At 35.5% G+C, this 15,795-nt stretch overlaps 1 protein-coding gene across 7 annotated transcripts in view; it reads right to left on the bottom strand.

Annotated features, from left to right (window-relative positions):
• The window catches only part of SLC39A10 (solute carrier family 39 member 10), a 52,757-nt gene that overhangs the window by 23,828 nt on the left and 13,134 nt on the right, over positions 1 to 15,795 (bottom strand). For all 7 annotated transcript variants that reach the window (XR_015698676.1, XM_087731023.1, XM_087731022.1 and 4 more), the window contains one exon: positions 541 to 1,611. Coding sequence is in view for 6 of the 7 variants with exons in the window: in XM_087731023.1 (XP_087587149.1) it covers positions 541 to 1,602 (1,062 nt within the window). In the remaining variant the exon portion in view is untranslated. Of the gene's footprint in view, positions 1 to 540; positions 1,612 to 15,795 lie in introns of those variants that run through there.

Below are 15,795 nucleotides of genomic sequence, written 5' to 3'. Positions count from 1 at the left end.
TATGGTCCTGGCAGAATTAATGGATGCTGAAGGGAGAAATGGAAGAGCTTACACCAAGCACAGTGCTAAAGAAGCTACATCTACGTTGCTTCACAATCTCTTAGGACAAAAAAGTTAAAAGCATGTTGAAAAGATGCAGCTGTTTCTTTTAGAAAAGACTCTGTGCAGTTTCCAGAAATGTTAATGATCCTAGATTTAGAAAGAAGTCCAAAAAAGGTGTGTGTGCGTGAAGTATTAATGAATATTGGGAAGGGAAAAAAACCCACCTGCAAGCAGGGTATCTCAGAAAACTTTAAGTATTCCTTTATACAGATAAATAGGCAAGATAGATCTCTGAGAAAAGATGGGCAATGGGCAGACAGAAATGAAAACCCATGAAGTAAACTCAAAACTGTGGCAGTGACCTTCAGTGTTTTCACTCTGCTACCTGTATTACGCAACAGTCGCAAACGTGCTTCTGCATTATTTGCCGGTATGCACCTTCAAGTATTATGTAACAACAGTGAAAGTGAATTTACCGGTTCTCCATTTCACACTCACCTCTTCACGATCACGTTCATCTTCATTATGATCCTTATGACTACGTGTTGAAAAAATAGCATGTTTTCTTACACTAATCTGCTTATGAGGTGCCTCTCGCTTGCTGGTATGGTGGTGTCCATCCTCATTACCTAAACTGGAATCTTGATGTCCATGACTAGTAGAACGATCACTACTGTGTTCATGATGGTGTACATGCAAGTGAGATGCGTCATGTAGATGATCATGTTTATGAACACGATTGTGTTCATACTGATCACCTGGATCATGATCTGGGGCATAATCCCGTGTAGCATCTCCTGAAGTCTCACTGATCTTCTTTTGCTTCTTCTTCTGTTTCCGTTGTTTTCTTTCTGGCTGATCCTGAGTTGTGTTTGTCTCTGTTGAAGGTTCATGGTTCTGTTCTCCATGTTCACTATGACTAACTGAATCATTACGAGAATGATGTGTACCATTACGGTCATGATGATGTAGACGAGGGTGGTGATGATGGTGATGGCGACTCTGGTCATGAATGTGTCTGCCATCGTCTTTTACTGATGGCACTACTGCGTCTCTCTCAGGGTCACATTTACGATTTCTCTTTGCAGCCATACCAATCATGGTTTGGTTTTCTGAATCTGAGTGGCTATGAGGATGGTTATGAGCATGAGAATGCTTTCCTTCCTGTACTTCTAAAGCATATAAGTGAGAAACATGATCATGGCCGATATCATCATGATTTATCACCACTACTTTTACCTCTCCTAAACCAAGGCTTATTAACAGTTTTTCCAGGCCAAAAAAAGATAATCTTCCATTTTCACCGTAACGATCAAAAATCTTTTCAATGTAGTATTTTTGTTCATTTTCAGCTTCCAATGTTGAAAATTTACTCGGCATAGATTCTGTTCCTCCATTCTGGAAGTAGGATGCATTTGAGATCTGATAGTCATTATGGTAGTGTACACGTTCCTCTTTAGGACCATGGTCATGTCCATCTTCATGGCAATGATTGCAGTGATGAAAAATAAATGTCAGCAAACAAATGATGCAAAATTTTGTGTGCATGTGTACCTTCATCTCTGTTTCCTACAAGAAACACAAGGGGAAGTACTTAGGTGTAAAAGCAATCTCAACATTTGTACTACATGAGTATCAGCCTGGTACTTATTTGTACCAATTGAACGACTCACAGATCTTTTTCGACACTGGTGTTAACAGAATAACAATTGCAGTATTTTTACTGCAGAAATTGTATTAATGTACTTTTCTTATCCAACAGTAAGATAGGCTCTGTGTATTTTAGCGATGAAGTCTTACATACCATATTTACAGGAGGCAGTTACAAGAAAAAGATCAGCATTTACAGTCAGTCATAACAGAACATTTTTTGTGTATATTTTCAGAGGCATCTATGCTTATGATAACCTATAATATTGAAAATCTTGTTAAAACATGTTACAAAAGAATAAAAATTATTTAAAAACAATAATACTGTTTGTATTTTCTTATTTATGGGCATGACAGGCAGATAATACTATTGAAAACCCACACCATCGTTTGGTCTCTTATGTGCTGCTAAAGTACCTCCACTAAACACACACACTGCACATTCCCTATTTTTATTGGTAATTAGTGATTTAAAAATAAGTTGTCATTAACGAACATCAGTGTATTGCTTAAACGTTCATATTTTTAGTACTTTTTACTTACATGAGTTTACTGATTTCAGAGATCTACGTGGATGTTAATTTAAAAATAAGGTTATATGGAAAATGTCTGTTTATGCAACTCAAAAAATACTGTTAATGCAGGCACATTCTAGCTCAAAGTAGTTAGTACGGATTTTTAGATATTAGATCACTTAGACAATGTGGTTCTCAATTTAGCATTAAATGTAAGAAACTCACTATTCAACATCAGGTAATGAAGAGGACACTGCAGAAGTCTACCTTGTGTTCAGAGTTGAAAACAATTCAGTATTTTACAAAATATAACAGCTTATATATAACAGCTAGCAAAAACATATATAAAACTGGAATAATTATTATAAAAGAAACTTTTAAGGAAAAAAAAATTCCAAGTTTATGTAAAAATGTTATCAAACTAGAAAGCTAAAGATAAGCCAAGAACTGTACTTTATGACTTCTATTTTCTAGAGACTTACTTTGAGTAGAGAATAACGTCTAAAATACATGTTTTTTTTAAAAAACAAAAAAAAAAATTAAACGCTGCCAGGGTCTTCTAGCAACACTTAATTTGTTCTGTTTGGTACCGCGCCAAATAAAACGCGTCACATTTACAACAGTTCTGCTAGATACACGTAGTAGATAATCAAGCCCTCCTATCAGCAAAGGAGCAGACAACAAAAACAAAAGAGCACGGAGCTTCCCAACCAATCTGAACAGTTGAATGACTATTTTGAACAGTTTAACAGAGTTGACTAAAATAGAGAAAGGAACCAAGCACAGAAGTAGGGCTTTTACACATAACTAGTTACATTTAGAATATGCCTGAGAAGGAAATGAGAGCTGAGGGAACGGATAAGGACAGAGCTCCATCTGCTCTGCTTTCTGTATACTCAGATACTACTAGAACACTGCAGCAAATGCAACGATGCAGAGTGATATGAAAACAGGTCAAGTATGCTTTCATCTCTTTTTACACCGAAAGCAGTTTTAGTTCCTTATGCGCACCTTGAATAGAGCTGCAACGAACCCTACATTCACAAAGACGCAAGTGACCTGGTCAATGTGTCCTAAAATGCTACTGACTTTCAGATAAGAAACGGTAAATTTAGTTGTCCTTCTCAGGCCCATCCCAGCTGCTAACTAAAACGTGCCTCATGAAATCAGTCAGTAAAGTGCTTTACAGCAAACTACAAACATTTAAAGTCCATTTCAATTTCCTAAAATATTATGAGTTAACACAGAAGACTGGGGGAAAAGTTTTTCCTGTTAACCTCTACAAATGCAAGAGATGAAAATTCACTTTTCACTGGAGGTTCAAACGCTTGCAAGATCAGAAAAAAGCAGAGCTCTCTTTTGCAATACTGACCCAGTTACAGACAAAAGATCAGAAGAATATCTGTCAAATGGAGGCATCTGCATCAAAATTGATTCCATGGACATCAGATAGGTCAACGGGTAACCATTGTATACTACTGTTTTATAAACAACTGTTCAATCATCAGTCTACAATGACCACAGTTTGCCTCCAGTTCAATCGCCTCCATTTCAGTTACTGATTTAAGGGCTGTGACAAACCCTTTCATGTAACTTAGTATGATGAGTTAATCCCCCAAATTTACTGAGATATTATTTTCATATAGTCTTTTTCACTCACAGACTCTATTTAAAGCATCCTTAATGTTCTTATAAATACATCACTGGGATTAGTACAGAAACATTAAAAGCACCTCAGAGCACCTTCCAGAAGCTTCTTCCATTCTCCTTTGAGGAAACAGGTAAGTACAGAGTTGTTACTGGTGGAGTAGAAAGAAACAGGTTGCAAATCTTTATCTAAGAGTCACTGGACTGAGTCAACCCTCAGATTGTATGATTGTCTGGAAACTCATTCCATAACCTTTAAATAAAGAACATATGCTCTTTCTCACACAGGCTAAGAACCTGGGCTCTGTGACTTACATCATCCCAGAAACGTCCTGGCAGTAAGTAAAGGCACTGGATCAGGAGTATGGCTGGTGACTGATCAACAGAGCTCCAGACTTCTATAGGAATATGCTGATTTTCATCAACTGAGGATTTACAATGTTGAATGTTACTTAATGTGAAGAGTAGGTTCAGGATCTGGAATAAGCAGTTCAGGTGCATGCAAGACAAATGAAAGCCCTGGGAGAAAGATGAACTTACATATGCTTGCGTAGAAGATGGCAGCAGCAGGTAAGTACTGTAATGCTCTAGCAAATTGTTCAGTACCTTTTTAACTTCAGTTTCTCAGTACTGAAAACAGCATCTCAAGTTTAAGTAAAATTTAATTACTCAAAGGATACTACTTTTCTTTTTCTACACCTTTTCTCCCCCTTTGCCACATAACGGTACTGTAACCAGAACAAGCGAAGTCAAATTATTCTAATTTAAACAAGCACGATCCAGACTAAAATACCTCTACCAGGAAATTCATGACTAAAGCATGATCATAATCCTTTTCACAACCTCATGATCGTTTTCATGTGACTGTCTCATACAATACTACTAATACATTACTTTGAAACTTCAGTCATGCATCTCTAATTGTGGTGTTTAGCTTTGAATGGTACCTTTTCTCCATGCCCTAATGGTTAAAATCGTTTGTAACCTATGATCATGATTCATTGCTGAAATATAAGAGCTGAGCATTATCAGACCAATTTCAAAATCAATTAGATGTCTCACTATTTTCAATTAAAATACTAATAACCCTAGCACAAAATTTTAAATCTTCTATTATACAATCTTCCGTATCTTCTATTGTAATTCTTTTTACAGAACAAGTATGCTTACAAAACAAACATACCCATTATAAAAAGTCTCAAACAGAACAACTATTAAGAGGTGACTATTTATTTGTTTCTTTTTAAACAAGCTTCATTATTCTCTAGGCAATTATAAATATCTGTCATCTTTAACCTGTCAGGCAGTATTCGTATGTGTAAAATACTGAAGTCCAAATTCTATACATTTCAGTGGCACAGAATTATATACAGCTGATCTCAATATAAGAACATTAAGATTCTCACATCCCTTCAAAAGAATATGGAAGGGCAGCCCGAGGACAAGGCTATAGCAAAGCTGAAAAAGATTCTGGCTATTATTGCTGTCAGCCTTTGCCTTCACGCATTTGATTCCCTGCTGCCTCCCCTCCTTCCCTCCATAGCTCAGTGATGGTCTGGCACCAAAAAGAGGGAGACACGAGGGAAAACATCTGCTAGCTATGTGTTGGGTAAGAAATTACAACACCCGTAGGCCGGAGCTGGAAATACCAGCACCTACTACGTTTCACTGAACTGCGAACAAGAACAAAAGTCTTTGAGGACACACTCAGGCAGTGGGACAACCCCACCCTAAGCCACGCTGCAAAGTTGGAACAAGTGTGTAAATTTACAGTGGATAAGATAAATAGTTCTGCCACACCAACTGACATTTCAGAAAACGCATACAATGCTGCCAAATGCATCCCCTCCCCTCCTCATCCATCAATGCAAGCAAATCATTCATACTAAATGCAGTACTGACCACATACCCACAGGCAAGGTTTTTAAATCAGAGGCTTGAGGTCAAAGTACCTGAGCTGTACATCAGCAGAGAGTTCTCTTTTTTGTACGGAAAACTCACAATATCTCTATGCTAAACCACTGTCTGCCTATGGTGTTTCATCTATTGAACTAAATACACCTCTGATGAAAGTTGGGCTTTTTTTTTTTTTTTACAGCCTTTTTCATTCAATTTCCCTTGGGTTCCTGAAACTTCTCCATAATGCCTATCATTTCGACTGTTCTTCTTTTATAGCACTTTATTTTTGAGAAGACTTCATTTAAAGCCTGGAATAGGAACATGATTTTGGGGGTCATTTTTGTTTATTTATCACTAACTGCTTCACTAAAACTATTGCCATAGTTAGGCTTTACTTAAAACAAGAAACTTTGATGCAAATAATGTAGTCATACAAAATTCAAACTCAATTGAAAGTCACATCTATCATTTTAGTGTTTGCAACCCCCATACTACAGCATTTTTTGTTAGTGTACGATGCTGACTAGAATATTTTAGGTGCCCAACTTTCTTCTCCCCACCCTTTTTCCTGTCTGCTCCCAACAATTTTAATAACCTGAAATATTTAGTAACATAAATGCACTGGATTTCTCCCCTTCCCATGCTCCTTCCCAAGTTATTTTAGTTTCTCTCCCTTTTTGTTCAACTTTCTTTCCCTGATTTCTCTGAAGAATGTTCTGCCCTTTTTTTCCCATTTGCAGAAGAGATCTTCGAAAAGTATCTTTGACTCCTTTAAGTAGTTACTCAGCTTGAATGCCACAATGACTAAAGTGCCTTAGCAAGACTTCATGGGCAACCAGAAGTTTCACACCAAACAAAAATACCGAACACATGCTTCAGCTAAGAGAGAACTGAGAAAGACAAAAGGTGTTAAAAATAAAGACAAAGCAGTATTCTCACCAAACTAAAATATTCTCTGTTCAGCACTTACACCATTCATTTCTATTAAGAACTGCTCAGAGTAATAGCTCTATGACAAATGGCAATTTTTTTAAGAGAGATAAATATTTCTTGAAATAAGGCTACTGACTACATAAAGACAGTTTTTCTTACAACTCCTGAAAATTAAAATTCTTTCTTATATTGCAGGTATTTACTCCAATGTACATGCAGGAGAGATGCCTGTAGCCACCCCCCCTTCCACTCCAGCAACTGTGCAGTATTTCATACTAATATTCAGTTCAAAAAAAAGGCTGGAATCTGAAAATCCAAATGAACCTACTCTTTATTTCCTAAATTTCAAGTTTTTAACAAATGCCAGAAAATAAAGTCCTATTAATCTAGTACACATTTTTACAATAAATTATTTTAAAAAAATTATTAATGTCAAATTAATATATTGCTGTTACTGAAAGATACTTTAAGAAAGCCATAAAAGCTTTTATTTAAATAAAAATTCATTTTGCTTTATCAGTCTTAAGCTGACATTAGCTTCTGGATATACAAATAGGAAAACATGCTACAGATCTAAAAAGTTACAATTAACAATTTCTAACTTTAGTTCTCACCCATCTCCTGTATTTTCTTCCCTCTTCAATTTCAGTGAAACAGGTTTGTGGATTTACGTAAAACTCATTCATTTGAAAATCTACAGCCCAGTAGGAGGGGCACTTTGTAAGAACAGACCATTAACTAATTGATCCAAGCCATATTTGCTAAGTTAATACCAGATAAGACTTAAATAGTGTAGAAAGCATTTATATATAACTGAACACACCATGAAAACTTTTTAAAAATCTGAAATGTGAAGATTTGAAATGCCAAATCCGAAGCATACTAGAAAATGATCCTAAACTAATACGGTAGCAACCTGCTAGCTCAGTTATCCAGCAAGGGGCATTTATTTTATTTTGAATGGAAAAAAACTGGACAGCCTTCTTCAAAAGGACAGTTATTTCTAAGAAATTGCCGAGTACAGGATCCTTCTCAGAGCTCAAAAGAACACAAAAACATAACAGTTGGAAGTTCTAGAAGTATTAGTTCTGCTTACGAAGAATTAATTTTCAGTCTTTCATATATAAACTGTATGTAGTCCATAAAACATCTATTAATGCACAAAATTTATAAGGGAGCTGGTTTGATTTTGTGCCTATATTCTACTGTTCAATTAGGTCCTATTAAGATACCAGTGCTTGTAAGAACTAAATACTTGAAGAGATGAAGCAATTACACCTGCATTTTAATATTTTATTTTTCTACTGAAAGTAAGTAAATGTTTTTGCTAGAACTAAGGCTGAAGTTCAACAAATATTTTAAGATGGTGTTACACTTAAAGCAGCAGTCCTGCCCTCCCCCACTGCTTCAGTCATTCATTCCCATTCCCACAAAACCATTTTTGTATACCAGCACATTTGTTTGCTGATCTGTTCACTGTGCAGCTGTACAACTAGATTCTGCTGAAAAATAGCCTAGAAAAAGAAAAAAAGATTATTTTCAAGACAGATTACTTCTCCTATCTGGTTCACTGTGCAGCTGCACAAACACCACAGTCCACACAAAAAAGAGCAACCTTGCTTTTGGTGGCAACACCAGCTTACAGATTTGGTTGATCTGCAGCCTAACGGAGTATTTTGGCTATAGCACAAATAAAACAACTGGACACCTCAAAATGGACTCAAATAACATTGAAAAAAACAGCAGTGGACAAATTTCCTATTGAAAGCTATTTGAGAATAATTTCTCCAACTTCCCCTTCAACACAGAATATAATAATGTTTGCAATAAAGTGTTAAAACCAGCTGCACTATTTTCATTCTTCCTATAACTTAAACCATTATACCCATTTCATCCTTGCACTATGTTAAAATACTTGCAGTCTGTTAAAAGGCATTAACGGCATGTCTTTGATATGTGTTTAATTCTTACACTATTACAATAAAAAAACCTCTATCACAGCTACAATCCAAAAAGGAATTATGCGTGTCTACTATTAATCCGACGACTTCTCTCACTTGTTTAAAAAAAAAAAAAAAAAAAAAAAATTACAAAAGCTATCCAAGTATAAAATTCCATTGAAAAATGGGACTAAGGCATGTTTCTTTTACATGTGCTATGCCAAATCAGTGCCTGGCAGTTTATGATTATTAAAGTCCATTTCTAGAATTTAGAGGTTGCAAATATTTAACTTGACAACATATACCATTGATTCAAATCTGTATTTTTAAATAATTTAATTAACGAACCACCATCACACACTTTTATAAGGCCCTCTGTCAACATGCCGTTCAAATTCTTCTTAGCAAATTCATTCTGTCAGAGTACAAACCACAAGAACTACTACTACTCTTAGGCAAGAACACAGCCTTCTTTTCTTACTGGTGTAAAAGAAATTTGGGAGACAACAGGCAACTACTGGAACCACTCACATCTTGAGTTAGTGGGCTCCCAAAGCTGTCTTTGTTCAATAACTGTGGGAGACATAAGTGTTCATAAAGATATCTTGGCAGATTCAGAAATAAAACTTAATCAGTCTGACGTGTGACATGAAATAGTTGTACACATTTCAATGGGCAGATCCACCAAGAAAAAGCCCAGCTGAATCAAAACATGTAATTTCCATCACATTCCAAGTAAGACCTCCACAGAAGTCATGATATTGCCTAGCTCTTATTTATTTTAGCCAGAATTATTGTTGAAGATCTACATGGCTACCCATTAGAAGTCTGTGTGATGATTGAGGCAACCGTTCAAACTGATACAAATACTGATTGGATTAAAAAAGCACTCACCATAAAATACCAACCTTTCTTAACAAGGTATTAAAGCAACTTTGAAGTGACACAACTTTGAGGCGAATGAATGAAAATGCAGTATTTAATATCCAATATTACTCTTACTGCAACATTAGAGACAAATGGGGAAAGGAAGCAGGATCCTTAGAGCTTTCATCTAAAATGCAAGCAGCAATGTCTTCTTAGCCAATCAAATTAAAAATACTGATGGGCTAAAACTGAAATCTTAAAAATACCATTATGTGTAGGTACTTCCCTGTGTCCACCACCTTGCAAGTGCAGGTACATTCTAATAGCAACACAGACAAGCAAGACAGATACTACTGAAAGCGAGACTGTGTTACCAATTTTTCTAAAACTACATTACAATTAGATATATCTAACATAGACCATGTTGTGTAGCATTATAATTTGATCTAATATCACTTCCTGGCTTTTACAGTAAATTCAGGACATTCTTCTAGTACCTCTCCTGAAACATGGATGCTTCCCTACCATTTTCCTTCAGCGCCACCATATCTTCTTCCTTTCATTATAATTTTAATTATAAGGATTTTCTAGACTAACTGCTGATTTGATTCAATACTATTGTGGTCACCATCCTTCTCAGTGGGATCACTAGGACATTAATGTTTCCTATGTCACTCCTTGGATCATTGACATCTTTCGTCTTGTTATGTCTTCAAGACTATTGTTTTCCCTTGCTATTGGGGCTTTCTTCATTTTACATGATTCTATTACTTCTCAAGGCTCTATGCAATTTCTATAATCCACTTCTGTAAAGAAAGAAACCAAATGAAAACTGGACTCTACCTCGAAAATCAAAGGGTCAATAGTCAGTTTTGACCACTATTTCACAGGTTCAACTTCAAAAATATTTAAGATTCGCACAATGGAAACATGAGTTTCTGTAACAAAGACTTTATTATTCCATGGATAGTGAAGTCAACATTTTCTGTTAAAAATATCCTCCCTCCTTCTCTGTCCTTATGCTACTGTAATTGACAGTACATCACCCCCTTCCAGAGTCTGGTGAGCACATCATAGTCATATTATAAAATACTTGACTGTAATCACACTAAAGCTATCCAAAGTAAATGCATTATGTGATCAGGGTTGCACATCTTTTCTACAAAATCAAGCCAATTAAAACTACTGTGTTTCAAATTACATGTTTAACTAATTAAAGGACTACAAAACAGACTTGTGGTAGAAGATGGCTTAAACCACCAGGGTAAACTGACAGAGATCTATCAAACTGATACACATCAGCAAAATTAAAAGCTACTGGAAGAACCGGTTTAAGAATCAAGACAGTTACAGTCCATCTACACCTCCAAACATATTTTAAACATCTAAAATATCTCAGTTTAAAATATCATTAAACAAAAACAGTATGAGAGTTTAATCCTGAGAACAGACAAACTTTTGATTCCCACGAACCACAGCTGAAGATACCTAAACATTTGTGTGCTGTTGAAAGAGTCTGTGGCTTTACTTTTCTTATTGGTAGATGCACAAGAGTTTCTTGTGAATCCTCTGATCCCCTTCATAGTCATTGAAGTTTTTATGATATCTAGTCACTAGAATAGTATGCTGTCTCCTAGCAAGCCACCTCACTGCCAGGTTAAGAAGTCGAAATACTCCAATAAATATGTTGGCTATTTGGCACTCAAACCTATATTTGGCATCCATATCTAGCTAATGCTATACCACAGTCCCTGATCGGGGGAAATCTTGTAACCTGATGCCTGAACAATAAAGGTCGAAATACCTTTTTTTAGAAATTTGGAAAGGCTAACAGCGTATCTCATCTTTGGCCAACATAATTGTACCCTCAAAGCAAAGCACAACAAATAAGCTAAAATACTAAAATATATTTTCTTGTCTGATAAGCTAAGTTCGCTATTTATAAATTTCTGACTAAACTACATGTACTTTCCAGTGTTCAGATTTAACTTTTATAATGTAAATGTAACATTTAAAAAGTATATTACTGGTAATAGGACTGTGAGGTAGAAATGCTAAGGATCACGCTTTGCTTATTGTCAAGAAAAGTAAAACCAAAGCAAACCATAACTGCATGTACAGAATAGAAAACAGCAGAGCACATGAGGTATCATTTCAGCACTTCACTGTTATTCAGTCACTGCTTGGAACTACTGCATGACATATTTGATAAGATATGGTCCACAATTCAGCAAAATTTGTATTTTTTCATAGTTAAAATACATTATTTTTATTTGAAGAACAATGTACTCCTCTCAGTGTTTCACTTTGAGAATATTTTGTTTATAAAATGTAATTAATCCTTTGCCTTTCATGTCCACATACTGAATTTATTGTTAACAATTAAGCTACAGTGAGAGAAAATTCCAGTAAATGCATTTATTTGTAGAAACTCTCAGAATTTTCCCTAAAGAAGTGGCAATTTGTCTTTTTCAATGTTATTACTATTTTAAGAACTCCACAACAGTACATTGTCTCATTCCAAAACACCACTTTGATTTGTCCATAGTCCAATTAACAAAAAAAAAAATTAAAATATTAAATTCATACATTTTTAACGGGTTCTTGGCTTAAAACTATACTGCAATTAAACTATGAGAGGTGTTGCTATGCATCAAAGGCTAAAAAGTACCATAATAATACACTCTCTCATTAGACAAATGCAGCCACTTAGTACTGACAAAACAGCAGCTTCTATGGGTAATACAAACCAAAATATAGTCTTCAAAGACAGTGAAAGTATTTTTGTATCGCCTAGCATGACTGTTTATTGCAATTAATTTGAAGCACAGTTTGATACGTAGAAAACAGAAGTAATAATAATTTGCTATAGTTGCTGCATTCTTATTAAAGCATCTCATCCTAATCCATTCTTTTAAGAGTCAGCATAAAATCCTCACATTCCTCTCCCTACTGTTGAACATACATAGTTAGCAAATGCCAGCAAGAGAATTTTTGCCCAGAGCCACTAGAAATGAACTTCTGCTGGGACTCTGTACCTTATTCTGCAAGATGCAGATGCATAGACTACACACTTTACAAAACTCAAATCTCTTACCTGTAGTACAAAGACAGTAACTGTGTAAAAAAAAAAAAAAATTTAGCATGGGAAGCAATTTAGGCTGGTTTTCTTCGATAACATGCAAACAAAATAAAAGTCTAGAATATATTACAAGCATTAAGAAATTAGCTATGGGAATATTGCAATAAAAAGCTACATTTTGTATATACATCCTGCTGTAACTACTGTATATTTACTGAATATTTGGTACAAGTCTTGAGAGCAACTGGACAATTCAAGCACTGTTAATATAGTACAATGCCTCTGCTAGACAGTTGCCTCAATATGCAGTTCAGAACAGGAATGACGGAAAGTCTATCCTGTTTACATATCATATCAAACATCAAACGAATGGGAGTATTTTATATTTAGCATAAAAACGTAGCAATGCAAGGCTACCATGTTATTTGAACTGCAGCCAAGTAGCATATTTTTTAAGTTTTAATGTAAGCTAGTACAATTTAGAATTGTACTTTTAGGCCGAGATATTGTCTTCTACAGATGGACATTCAGGTCACCAATAAATAAAATGCTTCTATGTTCTGCAAACAGAACTAGCCAATAAATATGGCCTAAATTATACCGTTTACATTTCACGGAGTCAGAGTACTTATCAAGGTAGTGGAGCCCTGATGGAAAGAGGTCTTTCTTTACAGGAATGGATTACAGAAATTGCATAGAACCTTGAAAAGTAATATAACCATCAGTTAAAACATGGAGTATGATATTCCACTTGATGGTAAAGAAGCTCTTCTGGACTGAATGAAGTAGTGCCTACAGTGGCAAAATAAGACTTAGTCAGATTTAGATGCATACCTGCTCACTATTCCCCCTTATAGTAAACACTCAGTTGTGGTATTATTAGTTACTTTGCAAGGTGAGTTAAACTCAATTTTCAGTTGTACAGATGACATATGGTTACTATCGTGAACAACGTTAGAACCAGTCATCCTGGGATACCATGCTAGTCAGTCCCACTTAAAATGCAAATCAACATTAACAAAGATACACATATTACTCAAAAAAAATCCACATCAAGAAACACACTGAGTAACACCTATTCGAGGATACTACCTTGGAGATTACATGTATTTTTCCCTTGTTTTGCTTTGACACTCCAAGATAAGTATGGCCGCACACTATCATCAGCAATTAACTTGGTTAAAAGAGGAACTATTTATAGATATCCAATCACCAGCTGTAAATAAATTATCATTTACAGTTACCCTTCAGAATTCAAGGTATTATTTTTGTCCATTAATAATCATCACACTGCAGTAATAAAAATGCAGCTGTAACAAAAATGCACAAAGATCACTTTATGAATGTGGTACATGCCAGGTAATCTTGAGATCTCTATCTTGTATATAAGCTGTATGACAGCACCTATCTGGAATGCACGTTTTATTATAGTGGTCTTTACTAGGAACTGTGATTGGAAACTATTTCTATATGTTTATAACCTACATGCAGAAACATGGAGTTAAGGAGTATATTTATAATTTTATGCAAATCCTGCAATCTTGCATAAAACTTCCTTCCTACATTCTTAACCTGAAGAGCTTTTTATGTCACATATGCATTTTATCTTGCAAAAAGACTAACCACAGGAATACTTTCACAGGATTTGATTTGATTAATGAGTTTCAGACATGATCATAGTTATTCATGAACTTATTGTGCAGACTTTATCTCAATTCCAGATCGATTTAGCTACCTAGCATCAATGACTACAAACATAAGTCTCTGTCACTTAAGCACCAAATCAAATGCTTACAGAATACAATTTTCTGTACCTCTTAGCAGTTCAGAAGCTATAGAGTGCTAACTTCTCCCTAGTTAATATTCCACATTTTGTACATACTTGATACTGTGTTTAATACTGAGATGATGTGACTGTCAACACAGAAGAAAAAGAAGGGTGGTTTCTATATCAAACTTCATCATAAGACTACAGATACATTCCTCACAAGTAAAAATGAGATTTATCTTAGGACTGCTCTTCAAACCAAACCAACCAACCAACCAAATAAACAAACCAAACCAAAACCAACCCCCCCAAAAAAAACCCTGGAGATTAATTTTATTAATTTTCACTGCAAAAAATTTCTAATAAACACAAGCAAACTGATCCATAGCTTGCTAGGCTCATTTTGCTGATGTTCAAGGTCCGTTCAGGAATCTTTCTTACTCTGTTCATGTTGTTCAGAGCAGCAGTAACAGACAAATATACCTACATTCAGGCTCTCCAATACACAACGCAGTATAAATTCTGTAATAGGTCTATCCACTTTAGTAGCAGTCTAATTTTGCATTAGTAAAACCAGCAGATTTTCCTCACTTTCATCCTACTGCTTTGGAAAGCAGCAAGCTATAGAAAAGGTGATAGCCAGATGAGAATGAAGCTCCTAGGTAATCAGCAGCTGAGAGAGAAAAGACAGCAGCTGAGTCATTCCTCCTCTGCAGCAACAGACAAAGAAGTCAGAAAATGGAAAGAGAGAAGATGAGGCAGCACAATATGACACATAGAAGATGAAAACATTTCCATTGTAATGAACCATGTTCTCCAGCATGGGTACAACACCCTACATAAAATTTCAACATCCCTTCTTCTCATAAGCTTTTGAGACTGCCATCAGGAAACCATCATCTTCCCAGTCTTTCATGCTGGTTTCCATACCCAGCTTTCTGGGTATTAAAACCTGTACAGGGTTGAATTATCACAAGAGGTAACAAAACAAAAGTGATTTCAAACAATTATTTTTTAACTTCATCACTCCTCTTTACTTTCTATTACATCAAAAAACCTGGAGAAATGGCACTCATGCAGTAGCACATAAAATATTACGAATAGGTGGACGGATGCAGCGCATACCTTTCTTTCCTTTAGGAGATTACAATGTAGGCAGCACAAGGTTTCCAGCATTTCAATCAGTTTTTGAAACTTAAAAAAAAAAACATTTGTTTTTATTAGCTTTGCCCAATTGGTACACAATTCCTTGCCAGACTTTATTAGGTGTATTTCAGATAATATCTCGGCTGCAATTTAAGAATGACCTAAAAACAATCTAAATTCTTTCTGCATCAGGTAACATCTGCATTCAGGCCTTTATTAGCAAGCTAACATTACTAGTTCTCATTTAACTTCAGTAGCCCACCCCCAAAGATGAATATTTTTCATATGATAAAATTGTTTTAAATA

The sequence above is a fragment of the Nipponia nippon genome, unplaced genomic scaffold (assembly GCF_047370975.1).
Source record: "Nipponia nippon isolate SJK-2023a ecotype South Korea unplaced genomic scaffold, ASM4737097v1 scaffold_5, whole genome shotgun sequence".
NCBI lineage: Eukaryota > Metazoa > Chordata > Aves > Pelecaniformes > Threskiornithidae > Nipponia > Nipponia nippon.
The sequence above is the reverse complement of the archived record's forward strand: the minus strand, read 5'-3'. Positions and strand labels throughout refer to the sequence as shown.